At 35.3% G+C, this 24427-nt stretch overlaps 1 protein-coding gene across 9 annotated transcripts in view; it reads right to left on the bottom strand.

Annotated features, from left to right (window-relative positions):
- Nucleotides 1–24427, bottom strand: part of stard8 (StAR related lipid transfer domain containing 8) — an 88323-nt gene that overhangs the window by 26884 nt on the left and 37012 nt on the right. For all 9 annotated transcript variants that reach the window (XR_015490303.1, XR_015490304.1, XR_015490305.1 and 6 more), the window contains 2 exon segments: nucleotides 16784–16855; nucleotides 4947–5028 (listed from right to left, as the gene is read on the bottom strand). Coding sequence is in view for 6 of the 9 variants with exons in the window: in XM_087252108.1 (XP_087108234.1) it covers nucleotides 4947–5028; nucleotides 16784–16855 (154 nt within the window). In the remaining 3 variants the exon portion in view is untranslated.

The following is a 24427-nucleotide window of genomic DNA, read 5'->3' as shown; positions in this document are numbered from 1 at the left end:
TCTTTTTTTATTACTGTAGTTTTATTACTGTAGTTCAAGCATTAAAACTTGGCGCTCGCAATGCCATGGTCATGAGCACAACTTCCATTTTCAAAAACCATAAAGTTATTTGGACTTTTATTCATTTAAATGGATGGTTAACTTAAAGTGCGTGGCGGTGCTCTAGACCATCATTCTGCAAAAGCATCGAAATGAGGTATTTCCTTTTTTTAAGGGCTTTAAGCACTACATAAAGAGAGATAAGAAAGGGAAGAGGAAATTGTTGAAAATAAAAGGAGGAGAATGTGAAGAATACAACACAATGATTTGAACAATATATATACAGCATTGGGGTGATGTGGTGGCGCAGGAAGCACAATTGCCTCAGCAAGAAGGTCGCTGGTTCGAGCCTTGGCTTGGTCAGTGAGCATTTCTGTGTAAAGTTTTCATGTTATCCCCGTGTTCACGTGGGATACCTCCAGGATGCTTTGGTTATCCCCACAAGTCCAAAGACGTGCTATAGGTGAACTGGATAAGATAAATTGGCCGTAGTCTATGAGTGTGAATAAGTGTGATGGGTTGCAGTTGGAAGGGCATCCACTGTGTAAAAACATATGCTGGATAAGTTGGCGGTTTATTTCACTGTAGCAACCCAGGATGTGTAAAGGGACTAAGTCGAAAAGAAAATGAATAAATGAATGAATGAATGGCAGCATTGTGGTTAGTTGAAGAGGTCTAGACATTGCCATTACAGCACCAGGAGCAGTGTAAACTGTTAATATAAGGCATGATTAATCAAATTAATTACTTCCAGGGCTGCTTTACATCGAAGTTGCTTTTTAGCCGCACTATATTGGTGATTTGTAACATCTAGATTTTATGAGGTGGGCTGTTAGCCCAATGCTCAACCTCCCACCTGGAGGACCAGGACACACACACGCGCGCACATACTGTACACTACAGACAATTTAGCTTACCCAACTCTCCTATACCGAAGATATATATCTTTATATATATCTTTAGACTGCACCCCGAGAAAGAACCTACACATAAGGTTGTGAAATAATCAAAATACAAATTTAAATTTTTGCCTCTAACAATTATATAAAAAAATGAGTATAATATAGAATATGGTAATAAAATGATTATTGTCTAATATTCTGACCCCTTTCCAGGAGTCCACATTCGTTGTAAAATTTCATGTGGAAATCAGCAAAATCATGTGACATGAGTTTTTCAGCAGGACATGCTTGATTCATTGATGTATTAGACTTATTAATGTTTGTAAAAGTATGAAAGAGGAGTGGTACTGTTCTTTGCATGTGCTCAACAACAGAACAGAATATGCGCGTGCAATCTTTTAACATAAATGGCCAAACGTGTCAAAATGCAACATTTTTGCCGATTATTCAGATAAACCAGGGCTTCTCAAACTCGGCCCTGGATGTTTAGTGTCGTGCTGAGTTTAGCTCCAACTTGCCTCAAGACACATGCAAGGATGTTAGAAAAAATAGCTTGAATAGCTAGCAAAGTCTGTCTGATTGGGGTTGGAGCTAAAATCTACAGGACACTGGACCTCCAGGACCGAAATTGAAAACACCTGACATAAACCAATATGTCTTATGTAATCAATGAACAAAGTGTTAAAAAAGAAAATGGGCAAGTAAGAGAAGATAATTGTAAAATTGAAGCTTTAATAGGAAACAAACCAAGTGTAATTCTTACAGTGGAGAATATGCTTAAATCATGCAATGTTTGTATCATGTTCATTTTATTAATAATTTTCTAAAATATTTAATTTTTACAATAAATTCTAGCTTTAAGGCATATTCATAATCATTTTTAACATTTGTGATAACAATATCGACAAGACAAAAAAAAAAAAAAACTCTTTAATCGAGCATCCCTATAGACACTAACCCTGCCCCCAATCGTACTACATTTAAAGTAACAGCTACAACAGTACATCAATTCAGAAAATAGCATGCAAATATATACATTTTAGGTAGCGGATAAATAAAGCTCATAGCAGCTTCCAATAGACAGCTGACTGACAGCATGACAAATTTCACCTCTGCATTTTTGATGAGGTAAACTTGGCAGTCTAGTTCATCCTAAAGCTATTTGCCAACATGGCCACAGACTGACATATTCACTGAGGCGGTAAGACGGTCTGCCTCTCTTTGAATTCACTCCATGCACAGTCAGGGATCTTTAAGTGCACTAGCCACCTGCTGTGGTAGAAAGATGAACAGATGAGCTCATCACCTCACTAATGCAAAAAGGGCCATCGGCTGTGTGACGGCCGGAATACATTCCGAGCAATACAAGTGATTCTGTACAAACAAACTGATTCTGATATTGCTGTAAACAGGGAAAACTTTGATGTCACATACTAATGCAAAATGTTAAGTCGGACTAGGGTTGTGTAACACACTTGTACTAAAACAAGGTGCTTGCAGCATTGCATCGGTATATTTATTCAGTGTAGTGCAGTGCAATCTAAATCAGATTTGAGATAAACCATATTTTAAGAACTGAACAAACAGGCTGAGAGAACAAACATATGTCATCATAAATTATGCATTTCAACAGCAATATATCTAAATAATAAAAGTGTTGTACTCAGTAATGTTGTTATACTTTAAATCATGGTACATAAACAAAAGCTACAAGAAACAAGGTTGAGTTTAATGATACAGACTATTTTGCATGGATTTTTAAGTCTAGACAATCTTGAAATACAGTTGAAGTCAGAATTATTCACCCCCAATAAAATATATTATTATTTTAAATAAAAATATTTAAAATAAAATAAAAATTCAAATGGGGGGGGGGGGGGTTAATAATTCTGACTTCAACTGTACATTTGGACTATTTTGGCTCATTCAAAACGATGAGGGAGATCAAATGTGCACTCATTCACAACATCCTACAACACAAGAAACAAAACTGTACTAATTTATTAACACTACATCAAAAGCAAACGCTTTTCATGATTATTATTTGTTGTTTGCGAATGGCTCTGAAGCTGTAAGCCTGTGGAATATGCAACGGTTTCTTGTTTCTACATGAAAATGGGCCGCACTCATATTTGATAAATTCATTCAGAGCCTTTTGAAGTTTAATAATCCCATCAGGCCATACTGCAATTCATCTTTTTTGCAGTCCACCAATTTAAGATGATTTAACAGTGTTCAAACTGAATTTAAGACTGTTTAAGACTTTAAGGACCAGTGGGAACCCTGCAGATATGATACAGACATAATGTACTCCGTGAATGCAACTTTGAGCTGACTAATGCTAACATAGAATGTGATGTACACAAGACAAAAGCATCTGCTAAATTCAACATCTTTTCCCACACTCTCATCCATAAAACAGATGAAGCTGTCATTTGGCCTTCTCATATACCATTTTACATTAAAATGAATTAACAGGATTAAAGGATAATTATAATTATGGAGGTGAGCCAATTAGAACATACAGACGCATTCACATCTGTGCTGTTTATAAAAATAAAAACCTTTATTACTTTTCCAGTCACTTTTAGCTGCTATAGTTGTAAGTCAGATAACATTTCTATGTTCATTATTAATGCCATCTGTGAAAAAACAATTGATAAAATGTTTCTGATACACTACTGTGAGTTTACCTGCAAGTCCTGCGTTTAGCTGCGTTAGCGCTCGTGCACATGAAGGAGTGCTCCGATGAGTGCAAGCACATAAATGTACATCTTGACCTGCAAAAGTGCTCCTCCATACGTTTACATCCAAGCTGTTCACAAGACTCATCCATCCAGAGAATTTGTAATGTAGTCAAATGTGTACACTTTTAGCTGTGGTTCGCTCCTCTGCCTTTGAATGTCTCTAGGACAAAGGAGCTGCATGAATGCTAAAGCTTTAAATAAAAGTGAAACCATCAATAAAAGCCTGACCCCTATTATGTTTACAAAATTATGTTTGCGCAGCAGTTTAGAGGCCATTACTGCTTATTGATGTTAGAATTTACCAGTATTTTGGAATGGATGTTTAAACAGTCTTTTCCGGAAAAATTCTGGAACGTCCTTGCCTGTGTGAACAGTGCTTCTTTGAATCAACCGCTGAAGTTGTTCCAGAAATATTTACTGTGTGAAAGTAGCTCTAATCTACTGAATGTCCTAGCTTCATTCATCAGGCCACTCAGAGTGTTTATTAGTGTTGAGCAGCATTGACATTAGCATTAATCTAATTTTACAAACAAACCTGTCTCAACATATACAGCTTTAAATATACATTTATTTTGGCTTGTATTTTGTATTTCAGATTTACCTGTGTGTGTGTGTGTTTGTGTGTATGTGTGTGTTTCCAATTGTGATTTCAGTTCCTCTTTTAATCCACTGAATTGCTGTGCATGTGCATGTGTGTGCGTTTATCAGTTGCTAACAGTGTGTAGCCACTGTGGGACAAAGGCTGAATTCAATTTCTATCTCTCTCTTATTCTATTGCCTTAGGACAAGTTGCACCCTGGGAAATATAATTTCCCCCTTTCTGTTTATTCTCCATCTTTTAGAAAAGGCCATTCGCTGCAATGTGACTTGTGCAGGTGTGACTGGTCACTTAATCACTTATTCCATATGGAAGGGGGCGAACAAATATATAACGCAGAAAAAAAGAAAGAACCGCTGAACAATGAAGCGCAGGAAGGCCTGCTGACACGAGGCCAGTCGTCATGGTGATTAGAGGAGGTTACTTACAGACTATTGACAGATGCTCGCCCATGACACGTGACTCATGCTATTTAATGCATGTCATAAAGACTATTATTAGTACATTATGAATTTTCATCAAGTGTTTTTCCACCCTGACAAATGCCACTGGTGAAAGTCAGGTCCACTGGGAGTGAAACTCAGACCGAGGGATTATTGTGTTGGATGGAATAAATTGAAAGAGCTGTAATTAATATTTAAGTGAATATGAAATGGTTACCTGCATAACGCCTTGAGAGAGTCCTGATCCAGAAATTCGTGGTCTCTCCTCACAGCAGAGATCTCAATGGGGAACAGCGAGGCTGAGGGCACACAGACATGCACCAATTTAAAGATCCATTCAACAGCATAATAGGGCTAATTAAAATCTACTGGGACCTAATGTCACATTTAAACGCATGGTCAGTAAAAAAGGACGCACAAAAAGACAGGAAAGAGGATTAATCACATATACATCACAGGAGATGTCATCTTTAACCTACATATAAGAGTCGCATGTGGACATGAAATTAAAACAACAAAGTTGTCTAACCGTACAGTGACGTGATCTAGAATATACATACAGCATTTTTTAAATCAATAATTGTGTCTTATTACATTAAATTTTCTGGAAAATAGTTTGAACCTCGCTGAACCTAATGTTCGCTCCAAAATTACTACAAAGTATTTTCAAATATACACATTTTATGGCTAAATATGTATGCAGTGTAGTGTTGGAGTTTAGGTCCAATCAGTACTGAATTTTTTTAAACGTGAATTTCCAGCTAACATTTGAGCACATTTATAAACACCATTGATTGGCCATTGTGTTCACATTTTCAACAGAAATGACTGTAATTTGCGGTAAAGTTCATCAGTTCACAGAGTGGTTGTAGATTCTGAACAGAACAAAAAAAAAAAAAAGAACACAGGAAAGAAGGGATGGGACAAAATATTGATATGCTGATATATTGTCATATTTCCAGGCACAATACATTATTGATACTCTGGCGCCAAGTATCAATATTTATCTAAATGTACGAAAGATCTGAAATAATTAATCAGTCTTTTACTGACTGCAGCATTTTACTGCTTTGGCTGCAGTACACCCAGCCACTCCCAGTAATGCAGTAATGGCAGATCAACAATCCATAAGAGACATAGCGCCGTCATTTAAACTATTGACAGATAAGCCAATGCAATGGTGGAAATCTTATTGATACATACAGATACCTTCTTCTGTTCAAGCTGGACCAAGGTATTAGTGTGTTTTAGAAGTCCTACCTCTAAATCTTCAACTAGATTCTCCCTTACAAAGCCGCTTTCCGTTTGCTAGATCGCTTGCGTGTGTGTTCCTGCAGTCAGTGCTCTGAGACTTCACACAGGAATATGAGCTCAAACTATTTCATACCAAAATGTATATTAGATTAAGATAACAGGACATGAACATATAATTTGAATTGATAGTTTAAAAATATTTTTTAATTTGATGACTAAATATCCAATGTTCTCCACTACTGGAGACATCGTATGTGCTCCGAGGAGTCTGTGCTCACATCTATGAGCATTCTGATCAGTTGCTGTTCTATTCTGTATATTCTAGTGGGAATCCATGATTTTGCATTACAGATAAACCAGGGCTAAGCATAATACATCAGTTAAGTTGGGCAAGTTGTAAAAAAGTGACTTAATTTTACAGAAAACTAGAAAGCAATAAACTGCTATTTTTATTAAATGCACATTCCTTTAAATTGAGATTCCGCTGTTTATGACTAAAGGCTGACTTATACTTCTGCTTCAAGTGATCGGCATGACTTACGGTGCATGCCTTGTGTGTGTGCATTTATATTTCTGCGTGCTGTTTGTGTTGCATTGTGTTGGCTTTTATGTTCCTCAGTTGGGTTAAGTTTCTTCACAAGTGTTTTGTTTGTTTCTAAACGCTACAAGTAGCTCAAACTCGTTCATTCAGAGGCAGGAACCGGTGGACTTGCAACCACTTTAATCATAAGGTAAACAAAACAAAGTCTCCATCTGGGGCTCATTCATGCGACTTGACACTTGTAAACACCTGCTGAATCGGGCTCCAGGCTCTCAGCACCGCCCACGCTCGTCATCCCAGCTACCAAACCGACTAATCACAGTTGCGCTGTGCATCACTTCAACACAGTTACATTTCTTGAGAGGTGGGCATCAGTGTCTGCATCAGTCTACGCGGGCTATGTGACCAGGCAGAGGCTGTGCCGGAGTATACGTGTGATGCAGAAGTATAAATCAGCCTTAATTTAGAGATTTAGAGAACATTTTCAAGGTTGATTGACTCCTATGTGCTTGCTTTACATTGTTTCAATTCTGTAAATGTGTGATTAATAAAAGATATGTATCTTATAACTTTGATGCATTTTTTTCATTCATTCACAAATATAGTAATATACTGATATATCAGAGAAATTAATGATAATGTGATTATAGTGATATATCAATAGTGGAGACAATATACCGTGACAATATTGCATCGCAAGTTAACCTATGTTTCCACCCCTACAGGAAAGTGGACAGAGGGTGGGGTGTGATAAGACTGAAAAATAAATGTCATATTTGAAAGTGTCCCTGTTAGCACAAAGGTTTACTGTGTTTTACTGTGTACTGTCTTTACTGCACTAATACTACAAAGTATATGACTGCTCTCTTCAACAGTTTATTTGAAAATCATTTGATACCATGGAAACATACAAATGATTTCCTCACTCAAATCAAATGGTTCAATCCCTTTGTGAGTTTTGTTATTCTGTTGAACATAACATTTTTTGAAGAAGGTTGGAAAAAAGTAGCTACCAACATCCATAGGAGCAAAAAAAAAAAGAAAACAAAAAAAGCTGATAGTTGTTCTTTCCAAACATTTTCCTTATATCTTCCTTAATGTTCAACTAAAGAACTCCTAACAAGCGAGAGAGAGTAAATGATGACAATTTATTTACTTTTTTTTAAACTTTCCCTTTAAGCAAAAGGCTATACACTAAAGGCTATGAAAAAACTTAATTGCTCTAAAAAATAAAAAAAATGCTTTCACTGCGGTGGCTGTCTCTTAAAAGAATGGATTTAAAACAATTATAAACTGACAGCAGCACTATTTTAAATGGAACAGAGAGACAGATTATTTGTTGTGATGTGTGTATACCTAAATATGTGTGAGTATTGTTGTGTGTGTGTGTGTGTGTGTGTGTGTGTGTGTGTGTGTGTGTGTGTGTGTGTGTGTGTGTGTGTGTGTGTGTGTGTGTGGTGTTGCTGAGATGTCCTGTTTCCAGCTTTTGTTTCAATCTCCTTCCCCTCTTGAGTTGCAGGTCCAACTAATGACAGTAGTGCAGGAAGACTGTCAGACTGCCACAAGAACAAAAAAGAAATCGACCTGCTGCCAAACAGTCAAATTTAAGTCAAGCTAGGCTTTTCTACACTTCCCACTACAGGATGACACATTAAGTGGCAGTATGAACTTTAAAAGCTGACGATTCTTTTGTTTATACGAGGACAAAAAAATCTTCATACCTTCCCCCTTTCAAACTGTCTTAGTTATGAGTGTCCTTATCACAGCAGTTCAAAGAGCGCAAACAAGTTTCCTTATATACAGCCAAACACTTCTTCAGTTTTCCCTTGCGTTTACTGTTGGTAGCAAATACCCAATAAATATCATTACTCAAATTCAGAATGCAAATTACTGACAACAAAATAACTACAGGCACAGCATTGTGGTCACATTTAATGAGAAATGCAAGCACAAATATAGATCAGAATATAAGATTATCTATTTTGATTAGGTTTCAAAGTCAAAAGCTGATGTGACAGAAAAAAAAACCCACACAAAAAAAGCAATGCTTTCACCACACATGCACTTAAATTTTTTCTGAAGTGGCTTAAAATGCATGGATATTGATTTATGTGTGTCATAATTTGAATTATGGCACAAAGACAGGGTAGGACAATCTGAGAAGCTTCTTTCTTTTATAGTTAGTAGCGTTTCATTTATAACACAGCTCTGCTAAAATTACAGTCATTGAGTAAAAATGGATCCCTCTCATGACAGCAAATGTCATTCAAAGCAATGCTGAATCTGAATCTGCATATACCTCATTTCAGTTGCTTCTTGTTGGGGTAGGACACTGCAGATAATATCGATTGGTCTGAAGATCTTATGAGAAGTAGTACGTTTTAAGGTGCTTTATGTACGTTTTTGACTCTTCTAAAGCATAAAAATTCCATAATATGTTTGCAGATATTTAAGAAACTTACAAGTGAACATATTGGTTTATTTGAAAAACAATGCTTAAAGGGCCATGAAACCCCCATTTCAGCAGGGTGTTTTCCCACCTCTAGTTTGGGAAAAGTCAGAAAAGTGGGTGTGTCTAGTTCTGTTTGGGTGGGAGTGTCAGGGGAGGGAAAAGGGGAAGGATTTGAATAAAAATGGGAGTTTCCATTTTCCACACAAGCTGATTTTGACCGAGGAAAAACAAACACACAAGCAGGGGAGAAAGACAGTGACTGTGTTTAATGACAATGAAATGTTTGATACCGCACGTCGTATAAGAGAAAAAAAAACTCTGCATTTCTCGGTAACTCAGATGCACTCGGTAGTTAATCCTGTCACAAAATGCGGTGAAAGTTTCAACATGACAATCAGCAATAGTTTGCTAGCAGTGTTCACATTTACACTCAGAGAGCAGCATTTACAGCAGATCTTTCAGTCCATAATATTGTAGTGATATATTAATGTAAACTAAGTAACTTAGAGTCATTTTGGCTAAGGTACGTCTTTAAACACTGGAAGAGTACTGCTGACGATACAAACTATAACTTTGCCATCTGAATGAATAAAGAAAGGGCACTGATCGTACACACTTACCAAATCTGTAGAGACAGGACAATCAACACATACTGGAACTGCGTTTTTTTTTTTTTTTTTTTTTTTAAGGAGACGAGCAGCAAATCTGGATTTCACAATTTCCAATGCGAAAAGCTTTTGAGTAAAAAATTTTCTGTACAAACATATTTCTGCCTCGTGTCGCATGCACGCGAGTTTAGCTGCGCTCTCATAGAGGGAAAATAAAAACAAAACCTTAACTGCAGCACATTTCAAAAGCAACACTGACGACCCGTATCTACAAACAATTCTTATTTTTTTCACACTTCTTTCATATTAATGAAGTTGCACCGCATACACAATAGCATGCGCTGATTGGTTTGAACCAAGTCTTACTCATGCATTAATGCAGCACACTCAGAGACATAATACAGTACTCTTAGGTACAGACGTCCAGTCTACACGCTGGAATACACACTAAGATCTCATAGCCTCGACACAGCTTCAAAAATTTGTTTCAAACCGGAAGTACGAATTTGCTTGAAATAACGCAAAAACAACCAATTTTCACTTTTTAGTGAAATATATGTATCCTCATAGTGTTTTTAGCAGTGTGGGACACTGTTTAGCAGTGTGGGACTGTGAACAGCTCAAAAATTGTGTTTTGGTGTTTTGTGACCCTTTAAGTCAGATATTCTGCTTCGAAAATGTGCGTTACGTGCCAGAACGCAGCCTTTGTTTTGATCATTGTAACCTGCCCAATGCCTGTTTAGAAAATTATACTTCAGCACCCAAGGTTGAATTGGTGAAAAACCGCACATTTCATTCATTCAGAAAGACTCCGAAAGCATGTGTCCATGACCGAAATGCAACCACCAGTGTACAGTAGCAGCCTCCGAAATGAGGCAGATTCAGGTTAATAATTAGCAAATTATATAAACATTACCAATGTAAACATTAGGTAAGAAAGTTGTTACTGTTTGTCCTAACAACACGGTTCAATTTCAAACAGTTTATTTTATTTTCAAGATCTGAGGTGAACTATGTTGCTACTTTCAGTAGTATGGCAATAAATGTTATGCATAAAGGCATTGTTAGCATTTAACACTGAATAAAGCACATGATGTTTACCTGAGCTGATCATTGTGATAGTTTTCTGTTGTTCACCTGTGAATAATAAAAGTCGTCTCTCATATATCAATTCGAGGTGTTGGTTAGAACAAAAACTCAGTTTAATATGGAAAATATTCATTCTTTCCTTCTATCAGGTGAAGTTGCTTTTAAAAAGAACACGACTTAAATCACTCGCTCCTGTCCTCAATTTGGCAACCTGCACTTGCGTTTGCTTTGATCCAGGAATGCAATACCTAGTTCAACTACTGGGTGTCAAAGTTACACACTGCACCTTTAAATGTTTACATGCAAATGCAGAAGACTTGGATATAAATTTGAGAGCACAGTAGCTTACAGATAACCCCAAGGCTACCATGTTTACATTCACACCACCCAAAGAACTTATATATATATATATATATATATATATATAAAATAATAACAATTTTATTTCAATCTGACTTCAATATTATCCTTGAGCCTTTTTTTAACAGCTGCAAAAAGACAAGACACATAGCAGCATCCCTGCTGTTTTGAAACAGCGCTAACTTGGAAACATGAAAATTGTTCACTCAGATTTCTTCACTATTTGCTTACACTCAAATCAAATAGTTCTACATCTTTGTAAGTTTCTCTCTTCTGTTGAACAAAACATTCTGTATAATGTTTAAAAAAATAGCTATCGACATCCATAGTAAAAAAAAAATACTAGGAATGTTGTTAGCTCTTATCCAACACAACATTCTTCTTTATATCTTTCTTAGTGATGACATTTCCAATGTGATTGTCATTTTCAATGTGAGCATCACGTATGCTCTGTCAGTCCATACACTAACCACTATGAAATAACTTAGCTGCTCTAGAAATGCAATACACATAGAACATAGAAATGCTTATGTTGCAATGGTTGTCATTTCTTACATTATATCAATAATGTTCTTCAAGAACGGGTCGAAAACAAACATAAATATACTGTACCAACACCCCCCAAAAAACTTTAAGAACTGCAAAAAAAAAACAAGACACACAGCAGCATCCCTGCTGTTATGAAACAGCGTTAACAGTTTAGTTTCATTAAGGAATGATGGTGAGATAAAAGTTGAAAACTGATTACTTTAAAATTGAAGCTGGACATTAATATATACAACATAGATTTCGGACCAATACAGACCAATACCAATTCATAACATTGATCATGTGATCAGTCACTAGATCAAAGTCTTGCATTTTTTTTTTTACGTTACATCTTTTTTAACATTTCTTGATTATTATGCAAATAATCAAGCAGATGAATGACACCAAGTTCACTCTGACATATATATTGGATATAAAAATATCCTATACGAGACCTTCGCCATGAACAGCAGGAAAGAGCCAGTAACTGGCGTTTCATTAATTCAGCACTTCTCTGTTTCTGTCACAGCCAACTCAGGTCAGGGCGCTTCCAGCTTAGTGTGTGACGCGCAGCAGGAAAATACACAACTCTGTCAGAGGAAGCCAAGCAGATGACGGGTGTTTGTCAGGTTGTTTAAATGAGACAAGTAAACGGAAGTGCTGCCTCATTCAACTTTGAACATTTCATCAGTGTGCAACTGCCAGCAGATTAAAGCTGAACGCTGGCTTCTTGAGACAAGATTTTCGAAGTCACCGAAGAACATTTGGATATTACTGTTTAAAAAATAAAGCACTGATGACTAAAATGAATGGCAACAAATCACAGCACATCATATGAAAAACATGCATCAGATGTTAGCTTTAAACAGCATTAAACTTTAAAATTGCATTAAAAACCTATTACATTTACAGTCATTAATTTATTAAATTAAATAAGTAAAAAATATAATGTTAATTTTGTAATCAAAAATGGCTCAACACAAACCAAATCAGTTTTTTTTTTTTCTTAGATGAGCAAATAAAAGCATGTGCATTCATAGTATTCAGTACTGGCACTTGGTTTGTGTCAAGCTATATAATGTTTTTCCCCCATTTGCGTTGATGAAATGAACAGTGTGATCAATAGAGTATCATGTAAAGGTTGTTGTAAATGTAAAACTGAGATACTGCAGGTGGGAAAACAAGGTTATGATGAATAGTGTTAGAAAAAAATCTACTAAACTAATTTAGACTCACCTAGGCATCTATATACTACTGCTCTTAGATCATATAAAGCACTTCATTTATCTTCATCTTTATTCAAGCGCCTGCTAAATAAATACTAATTACATTTAGATTTTAGTTTAAACATACCAATTATTCATCTCATGAAAGATTTTCCCTAAAGATAAAACGTAATTTAAAAAGTTTTTTCTTTTTTAAGTTGTGCTATTAAGGACCCTTTATAAAGCGCATGCCATTATAAGATTTTTTTTTTTTTTTACACTTAATCTACATTAGACAGATTGCAAAATGGATGGTCAGCAGATTGAATGGGTATTCAATGCTTTTTGCTACAATGCTTGGAATTACTAATTAACTTTTATTGCCCTCAGTGGAAAGCATAATTAGGAATTGACGAGCAATGTTTTACATTCCAAAAACAAGAAACAACAGACCTGTCAGAATCCAGACTCACTAATGAATAAAGGACCAGAATTTCAACAACAAAACAATTATGGTTATTAAGGGCTGGTGAAAATACATTTTTACCAAAAAACATTCTGGTACTAAAGTCATGAGGCACAACCTCATGACTTTTATTTTTTTTTAAAGTAAAAAATAAAAAATCAGATCGATCTGCATTTATGTGCCAATTCAACCCTGCCTGTGAAATCGGAGAGGGCTAAAATTAGAACTTGTCTGTGGGTTCTTCACCGTCTAGGTCATCATGGGTACACCTGCTCGCAGACACAGACACACACACAGACACACACACAGACACACACACAGACACACACACAGACACACACACAGACACACACACAGACACACACACAGACACACACACAGACACACACACAGACACACACACAGACACACACACAGACACACACACACACACACAGCATCACCATTACCGTCCTAGAGCCATTGTATGTGTGAAAAGATCAGGCAGTAAGAAAACATAATAGTTTGTTCTTCTGAGATGATGTGCTTTTTGACTGGTGCCTTTTAAATTACACATCTCCACGTGTAGAACACAACAGATGCACACTGTAGAAAGATCTCTGTTAAAAGGAATTTAAGATGCTGGGATTATGGTGATTTTTCATTATAAAAAAAAAAGTGAAATTTTTTTTTAGAATTTGGAATTTGTAAATCTTGCGATTAAAAATGTTTTCTCTTTTTCTGTATTTAACAATAAAAAAGTAGTACTCTGCATTTATTTGCCTTTTTGCAATCCAGCTTAGAAAAATTAAAATCGAGATTGATATATCAGAAATTTCAGACTGTATATTAGGTTATTGTGTTCAAATTTAAAGATGTAAGGTATAAATGTTGCTGGCCAAAAATTTCCATATTTATGTAATACTATATTTCTAAATCAAGATGTGGGTATTTAAGCAACACATTTTCAGCAGCTACAACCTCTGCTTTAGTCAACCAGACAGCTAACTAATGCAGTTTTAGACATGATTTATAAATGAGCCTCGCATATCGTGTCAAAAACTGCATGGAAAACACAAGGTGCCCACTTCCTTCACCAATTTCAATGTGCTTCTGAGCTTGCACTCCAGTGGTGTCTGTGGTTGCTAAGCAACCATCAACCGCACTCTCCAAGAAACCACCACAGACAAACCCTCGCTGCAGCTCAGATACAAGCTTCATTTATGAAGAAAATAAAAATGCACCACAGTGGACTATCATCAAATGCATCAGTGGACTAGTGGAGCTGTGCATCGGTAGATTTGCTCTTCAGTGGATCAGTGTCTTCAGCATTATCTTTGCATTAAACTGATGTAAAATAAACTGAACAAAAACCTCAACCTCAAACCTCTTCATACTAAAACTAAAGTGTTTTATTCACTTAATAAAACACAGGGCAGCTAGCTCTCAGCAACTCACATGGTCGCCCACTGAAGCCAAGCAGGGCTGTGCCCGGTCAGTACCTGGATGGGAGACCACATGGGAAAGCTAGGTTCCTACTGGAAGTGGTGTTAGTAAGGCCAAAAGAGGGCGCTCAACCTGTGGCCTGGGGGGGTCCTAATGCCCCAGTATAGTGACGGGGACTCAGTGCTACTGCTCAGTGTTTGCTCGTCTTTCAGACGATGTTAAACCGACTTTGGGTGTACCGACTACCGATGTCCTTTGGGTGTCCTAGGGGTTTAACTCTGGCATCTCTGTCCATCATGGCCTCCTAACCCTTCCGTCCAGTCGGATGCTGCGCACTGGTGGTAGATGAGGAGATCCACCCGCCCTTCGCCCCAAATTGTGTAAGGTGCTTTGAGTGCCAAGAAAAGCGCTATATAAATATAAGGAATTATTATTATTATTAAAACTCCACCAGCATTCTACACTACCTGCTGGAACGTTCCACATTTTGATACATAATGGCCTTTCCTCTCTTTTGCTCATCTATGTTAAGCTGCTTTGGCACAATCTACATTGTAAAAACGGTACAGAAATAAAGATAAACTAAATTTAACTGAATATTTAAGAAATGTGTATAATCCACAGTGTTTGAAGCAGATTGGTTGCATCATCACATGACATGCAGTGCATTTGCTGCATTCTGAAAAGTTCAGACGTTTTCATCTTGATGTGCTGGAAAGAGCAAACATATCACACCACATTATCTCAGCAACAGGACCTCTAATCTCCTTGATATCAACTGGTTTGGCACCTACATTACATTTCATGCTGTAAAACATGCTGTTTCTCCATTTCTTACAAGAATGATATACAGAACACACTAGGGCAGTTTACTTAGATTTAAGCTTGTTTTTAATCTCATTTTATGTTTAATGTGTTTATGTTTTATGTTATTCAACAAGAAGAGGTAGTACAAACAAAAAGTGCTGATTATACAAAGGAACTGTTTGTGTTCAAAGAAGTAAGAGTTAGATTTAGGAAAGAATTATTTCCGACTAGCAGAAATTAATCCAAGTAAACATACACGCACTTAATATAAAATAACACTCAAGAGATATAGCACTGTTCTTCACTGAATGCTGAGATCCTTTTAACTGTTTTTATCATTTCACCAAAAGTTTTACAGCTGGCTTATTTTTCCCCATTCTCAAGACGGTCGCATTTATATGGTCAATAACGCATCACATTAAATGTAAAATTTGCTAAACATTATATTTAACAGGGTTTATTTTTAGGTTAAATTTATACATAAATCATATAAATGCTATATAAATACAGTATTAAAGACAATTCTGAATTCTGTTCAGACTTAACATTGTATATCTGAAGCCTTAATGACAGTGAAAGTCATCTAGATATCAAAACAGATCTAAATGTTTCCATTGTGGATCCCTAGTTCTGTCAGTTACACAAAGCTACTGACTGAGTCAGAAGGCTTGAAATACAGACATATGAATTACGTTTTATTTATTTATTTATTTATTTATGTATTTATTTGTTATCGGCCCTGTGAAACTTAACAGCAACTGTCCGCATTCAATTTCAGTATATGGAAAATAGTATTTCCACAGATAAAAGGTGTGAGAGGGTTTAGATGGACAAGAAGGCGAGTAAATTATTACACAAATGTCTCTTTTGGCTAAACCTGGCAATTATTTTGTGGGGGTGGGGGGTGGGGGGGGGGGGGTTGAGTAGGCAAAGAGACCAAAAGAAGAAGGTCTGAAAATCTGCAACACCTGAGATGGCAGATGTGAAGCAGAAAAGTGAAATATTTACTGAACACAACCTAAAAGGCATATGAACCAAAAGCCACATCCGTTTCCCCAATCAGTAAACCTGAAATATAATAACACCGAAGCTCTCCGCGGGGGGTCATTTCAATCCGTTCAGCAAAGATAAGGGAAGAAGAAACAATTCTACACCCTTCCGAAGAGATGATATGAAAGGAAACCAGAGGAAAAGAGAAAAAAAAGGAAGACAACACTGAGTTACAGAAAGGAGCAGAGGTAAGGGGCAAGTGAAAGAGACAGATAATGGTATGGAAATGGAAGGATGAGTGGACTTCTGTGAGATGAGTTCTGGATTACCTTCATAAAGCTGAGCATACTGAGGAAACCCCGCCGCTCGGAGCCACTCACAGGCGTCTTTTGCCTCCAGCTCTGGAAGAGAGAAACATGAAGGGAGAAAAATCAATAAGATAATATGCCGATTCATTAGGGCTGATTTATGAAAATGATAGGAAGAGAATGAATGCTGTGGTCTTCATGCTATAAACTGGCATCACTTGATTAAAATGAGACAAGGAGAATATATCTGGCCCGATGCTCATTCCACCATGAATAAGAGCTGTTTAAATTTGTTTAGATAATCTGTGGCTACATTATTAGTTCTGTCTATGGAAAAAAAGAAAAACATTCAGCTCGACAATGAGAGCGGATTTGGAATATTAAGCTCATTTTACATGAGACTGAAACATGCCATTACTGAAACCCAATAATCTTTGCCATGTGCTAGGAGATAATTTATGATATTCATAATATTATTTGAATAATAAATATTCATTAGTATGGATGTACAATACCCATTTAGGCTGATATCCAGAATACTTTTTTTTTTTTTTTTAAGGAAAATTGTCATAAATGTTAAGTGTCACATAGGCAACAAAGTGCATTACAGGGATCCAGTCTGCACCTAAAATGTTCATATTTGTGACCAAAATATAACATTAAGCAATATTTTCAGTGAGATCGCCACTGGTTACCACACTATTAAACCCAAAAAGTTAAGGTAACTCAAACCATTTGAGGAAAACGATTGCAACAAACAATTCAAAAGCTAATCCTAAAGAGTACCCTAAACTTAATTTTTTTGAGTAAACAAAGCAATTTGAGCACAGTAAAACCCAAAAAGTTAAGGCAACTCAAACCACTTGAGGAAACAGATTGCCTCAAACCATTTGAGTAAAAAAAAACTAATCTATACGAGTACTGTGAACTTACTCTATTTAAATTGAAGTAATGAGTTATTTATTAAACTCATTACATTCAACACTGAGTTCAAAACTTTTTTCAAATGAGTAGAATTAACTTTCAGTCAATTTTGAGTTAACTACACATTTCATCTGATAAAGTTAACTGTTTGGTTTTACAGTGCATATATATTTAATCAAAATCATCATAATATAATTTACAAATATCCAATGGAGAATCTTCTTTCTGCACAAGAAAAATATATGTTAAATTATAAACATTTGGACTTTTTCCAAACAAAATCTCTTATTTCTTTCCAGCATTGCTGCTCATGACATGCTATTAAATAATAATAATATATATTATATATAATATATCCAACTTCTTTGGATCATTTAATCAAACCCTTCACACATATATATATATATATATATATATATATATATATATATATATATATATATATATATATATATATATATATATATATATCAGGCTTTAGTTGTGCAAGTGTTTGCATGAGAGCGAAGGGCATGACAAAAAAAAAAAAAACAATAGAAAGAGCTAAAAATAAACACAGCCTACAAAATAGTGTACAAATAGCTTTCCCTAACTTTACTTCTGAGGTTTTGCTTACGTTAGAGTTTATAGGTTCCAAGGGATGCTGTTGACATAATTAAGGTCAAAGACATTGGCTCAGATTCTGTGTAAATTGAAAACTATAGTCCTGTGAAAAAGACATCCAGTTCCCTTTAAAAAAGCGCAGGCATACGCACATTGCACTCATGACAGGATTCCTAAAAGTAAGCATTTTACAACTTAAAAAGGCTCATTCTTAAAAAGTTTGTTCTTATGGCAATTAAAGAATATAATTTGGCACCCGATTTCCTCCCCACCCTATCATAGGAGCTCCTTAATTGATTGTTTTTGAATGAAGGCCTGCATTAGTACCCACACACTTTTTCATGAGCATTGGTTGCATATATTTTTTAAACAGGGATTGTTAAAATGTTTTTGTTTAAGCATTTAAAGTTATGAACAAACCAACCAGCTTTGATTGGAAATTTAGAAAAAGTAAACAAATACAAAAAAAATAAAGAAATAAAAACATTTAACAAATTTTTTAAATTGAAACAAGCAAAACTTTTAATAAAATAGTATTTTATTAAAAATAAAAATTAAGAGAGATACATATTAATAATTTAATCTACAGCAGCATATTATTTGCTTACTGTGAGATTGTGTACATCGTGGTTTTGTACGTTTTCAGCAAAAGCCTCATATTAAAAATAGTGAATTGAATGCAAACAAATGGATTAACCAAAATATGATTCATTTACAACTCTCTAACGGAATAGACCTTAAAAATTCCTTAAACTTCCCAAACCTGCAGATTATTAAATCTTTTTTTGATCATTTGTTCAAACCCTTTATTTTATAACATCAATTATTGTTTAAGTGGGGTAGGCTGTAGGTTGGTGGGTGGCATCATTCTCTGTTTGCATTTTCAAGTTCAAGAAGCCAGACATGTGATGGACAGCACCTTCAAAACTTGCATGAAATGTCTGAGATCACCATGGAAACCGAACTGACAGGAGTTGATACACCAACTAAAAAAACAACCAAAACTGAGAGAAGCTCAGAAATAACTGGCCAAATACAAAAACAACCTGGAACTGATATCAAAGTTTTAGAGGTGTGATTGAGCGTCTAGGACAAAAACATACAGACGGCAGAATGTAGCCTAAAATGAAGTAAATACAAGAACTAAATACAAATGACATCCTAATAGTAATATTACAGAAATGTACATATGTATATAGTAGAGTTTTCATTTCAAATTGCAAGTTGCACTGTGAAAACAAAATTAGCAACTGCAACATTTAACCTTTTTTCCATTTCATTGTTTCCTAGTCTTACATAACTAATTAGGCTTATGTAACTAATTCAGCAAACAGATATGTCATCTTCGATAACACTCACAAAAGATATGTGAAAGTTTCATATTACTTACACATGCTTATTTCAAATATTTGTGAAAGACACTTGTCAAATTTTATTTTAGAGATCAGACGTGAGGTTCAGCTGTGTGCTCTTCATTTTTTCTGTCTGATTTGGGCAGCTAATATTAACAACTGCTCTGACTGACTGTTTAGACAACACAAAAGCATTTGCTTAAAGGCGTGTGACGCTTCATGTTAGTGGATTAGCTGTATAAAATCAAAGATATTTGAAAAAAATAACATGATTTTCTACAAATGAAGCATGAGCACACATTGCTTTGCATCTTATTAACACAATACCTACACTGTGGACAATCCCTTTAAAACTTGTGTTTTTTCTTTAAGTGAACTATAACTTTCTTATTCTTCAGGTGGATAATCCATCTGTAAACAATATTAGTTGAAAAAAAAGTTTGTTTTGGTAACCTTGTCTTATCATTTGCATCTGCATTTCAAGTGGCGGCCCTTCTCTATTAATGTCGACGTTTGGCGGCTTCTGCCACAATAATCTTTAGCACAACAACATACTGAAATAAGTCAGCAAATTCTGGTTCACGCTGGATTCAAAGAAAGCAAAAATAGTAATCTTTCTTCTGACGCACATAGTTGGATACAAATTCCCATTTACCACAGCAAACAGTTGTAACTGCATTATTTTACTTGCCTTAAGATTTTTAATGGTGACTGCCTCAACAACCAGACCCAAGCAAAAAATACAAAAGTGAGAGAAAATACCCTGACAAACTCAATCCTGACAATACATCAGCACGATACAATCAACAACCAAAACATTGAGATGCAATGAAACCAATCCCATTATAAAACATGTCATCTCATTATAAACATGATCTAAACCTGTCAGAAGAAGCCTTTTAACGGAGGAACTAAAACACCTGAGAGAGAGAAACAGAGAGAGAAAGAGATTATCAGTGAAATAAAAGGGAGATTCACATCTATTTGAACTTCAATCATGTCTTTAATATTCCAGTAGTGATCTCTATCATTCTATCAAAGGCAAAGGAGAAATTACACACTTCATATTACAGGAGCCCATAGATAGCTTTTGATTTTGTTGGTGTCAAACTGACAAAACAAATCAACTTACACAGCAACTAGTAAACATTCATCCTTATATAAGTAATTAGCCATGACAGTTTTGGGATACAGTTTGATGAAGTTAGGAAAACATAAATTTATTGTTAATTCAATATAGTGATTCATAATTGAATGGCATAAACAGACTTATTTTGCTGAATCACATAATCCCAAAGGAAAGTAGAATATGAATGGCATTTTAGAATATGCACTTGATGAATCCATGATGAACCTGCGAATATGTCCACTGAATGATAAAATCTTTTACCATTTTGCGCCACAACAATAATGATATAATGCATAATTTTCTTTGTATTTATACAACTTTATATAGTATCTATAAGCAGGCTGTGCTGATATTGCTGTCAAAGTGAGCTGAACTCAACAACCCTAGCCTATTTATAAAGGCAGTTGCTGTCTATTGAAAGCCTTTCAAGAAAATGCCCAGCACACTAAAGTAAAAATGCGCTCAATTGAGCGGATGTGAATGAAAAAAAAAAAAAAAAAAAAAAAAACACTCTGATACAATATAGCATGACACAAGTTCATTGACATATACATTTGAGTGTTTATATAGCCACAAGGTAGCACATAATACTACAGCTAATACCTGATGCTAATAGCAATTTATTGAATTCCTGGCTTGGAATAAAGAGTGCAAGGTTGGTATAACTGCTTCAGCATATTTTGATAAGAGTTATTATGTTAACACAAAAGTAAATTAATTGTTTGAAACCTGAAATGAGCACATTGGTTTTACCAACCAGGCTTTACTTCATCTAACACATACAAAATGTTCAATAAATATTTAATAAAAAAAGTTTGAAGAAAGTGCAAAGAAGCCAATTTTCCAAGGACGGTCATCCCTTTTGGCCAGTATATTCAAATTTATTCAGATTGAAATCATCCTGAGAAGATTAATTCCGTCTATAACTAAAGAAAGACAACGTGAAGATGAAAACTAGAGAGAAAATCAGTTAGTTTTTTTTCTTTTTACAAAGTCACTGGGTACCGTATTTGAATTTCAGATGCCAGGAGAGCTCAGAAATCTTATATCTGAAAATCTATGTGCGAAATATGTATGCACATATGAATACAAATGGTCACGTACACACTTTTCATTCCAACGATCGGATCAGCTTCGTCCGTTTCCTGCCTTCAGCATTCCAGAACTCCCTGACTCCCAGCAGTGCTTTGGGATTTCCCGCTCAGACGCCCACATTTCTACTGCCTCTAAAACATACTTCAAGTCAAACCTTTTGAACACTGCTTTCCATATAAATATGTGAGTATATGGCAAGAGGAGGGTGGCAACTGTATGAAATGTTGACCGTTTCAGAAAATATTAGTTTCACTGTATATGGAATGTTAAGATTTGAGTCAACATTAATTTGTTTGGAAATATTTTAGGAAATTTGTTCAGATTTTCCTTCTTATAAAAGCTTTTTGTGATTATTGGATAAACGTTGAACTACAACAAGAGTTTTGAGCTTTGCTTACGTTATTTACATTGACAAAAAAAAGACCAATCTGAATTCACTCAGCTGAAATCTGATTGCTATGCATAACACTATTATACACAACAATATTCTCATATTGTCTTTGTTAGTATGCTATTAGACAAACTGGGAATTGTCTTATGTATTACATGTTGATGTTTGTGGTTCTTTGATTGTTGTCCTCATTTGTACGTCAATCTCAATAAAAGCATCTGGCAAATTATAAATATTTTATGAAGTCTGGCTCACTGATTGTGTTGTCTTCCTGTTTATTACTGCAAAGCTGCTTTGAAACGATCTATAAAGAACTTTCCAAATTAAGTATATTTGTCAATCTTGGGATTTAACAAATCATCCATCAAAGTCAGATGGATAAACAGAAAAGTATAGGAAGTTTCTGGAACTACTTCATATCATTAATATCAATCAAGATTTTTAAACTAGTTGTTTTTTTTATAATTTATTTTTATTATTATAAAGAATTTATTACTATTTAAGATTTTATTTAAATTAAACTTGGATGCATCACTTGCTTTAGTTCATATCTCGGACAGTTTTACCAATTAAAGTTAAAACTTAATGACAACAGAACATTGCTCTACAAATATATATTTTTATTATTAAAAGAATAAAAGCTCCTTAAAATGAATCTCTCTTGGGACCCTTTAACGTTTTTACTGGACAAATTTCCAGAGGATCTGTCCCATGATAAGGAAACTTTGCTACATCTCCTGCTAATGGCTGCAAGAAAAAATATAACAATTAACTGGTTTAAACCTGAATCACCCACGGTTTCACAGTGGATACAAAAAATCAGACAGTTATATTCAATGGAATATGGATATTCAATATTCAATGGATATTGTATAGCACAATACTTTTAAGTTTTAGCGGTTCATTGAATGGACCAACAGTGTAATCAAAAACGTAATAACAGAAATTAGCAACAGATGTAATTACTGCAGATAATTATAAAATCTAAGTACAATGTAAAACATGAATCTACATAAGTGCATTGTACCAAATCATTCATTTAATTTGTAAGTGTGTAGTAGGGTTGCACAATATATGGTTTGAGTGTCGATATCGCAATGCGTTTAACGGCAAAAATTGCCTAGCATGATTAGATTATGAATTAAAGATTACAGGATTAAGATATATTTTTTAATCATTTATACAATAGCATAATAGCATTTCTGTAGCAGAACACCTTTAGATTCTGCAGAAATGGGTTTTCTAGAAAAGTTTATTTAACTTTTGTCTTCGCTCTTTTGCATTTATATATGCTTGTAATGTATTATAATTTAAAAGGCTTGATCATCCCAATCCATCTTAATGGATGAAATCTTCCAAAATAGAGCTATTTAATAAAGTAGTAGAAATTATATTCATATCGCAGTAAATATTACAGATAAACAAAGTATCCCAAAGTCAGATTTTTCCAATATCGTATGCAGCCTTAGTGCATAGTAATTAAAGTGACCTAAAAAAAAGGGGCATATCCAAAATAACTCCTTGTTGCTCATTTGAATTTCTGCTTTCAATAAAGAATTTAGATTAGTGATATCGACCTCACTTCTCTCTGACATTTCTCTGCTGAGTGGGGCAAGTTGACGAGTCTGACAGACATCCAAGGAGTAGGAAAGGATGTGTGTACGCGCACTTGACATTCCCCAGCTGCATTTCCCCCCATACCTTAAATAAGAATGTGACAACTGACAATTTTCATACTGATAGGCTAAGATATACCATTGACTTCTGGGCAACAACTCATCATCATTACTTTTCATTTTCCTCAATGTCAATCATCATTCCAACCATAATTATTAGCAAATTTAACATTGAAGGTAATGGTATAATAAAAAATTGATATTGATAAGTAGGCCCAGGCAGGCATAAAATATGAACATTCCTGCGGCATTTCTCAACTCAGGAAAGGTGGAAACCCCCTAAGTAAAGCATTTCTTTCCCCTCTCACCACCCCCTCCCTCTCTTTTCCTTTTGACACCCCCTCCCTCTTTCTTTGCTCAATAAACAGGAAGTCTAAAGAGGTATGGTTTTAAATGAAGAAATGAAGGGATGGTAGGTGGATGCGCTGTGGGTTAGTGCGATAACTGACAATTAAGTTTTATCTTACTGTGATTCTTTTAAGTCTCCTTCAGAAC

The sequence above is a fragment of the Danio rerio genome, chromosome 5 (genome assembly GCF_052040795.2).
Source record: "Danio rerio strain M-AB ecotype USA chromosome 5, GRCz13ab, whole genome shotgun sequence".
In the NCBI taxonomy this organism is placed as follows: domain Eukaryota; kingdom Metazoa; phylum Chordata; class Actinopteri; order Cypriniformes; family Danionidae; genus Danio; species Danio rerio.
Note: the sequence above shows the minus strand (reverse complement) of the source record. Positions and strands in the feature narration are given on the sequence as shown.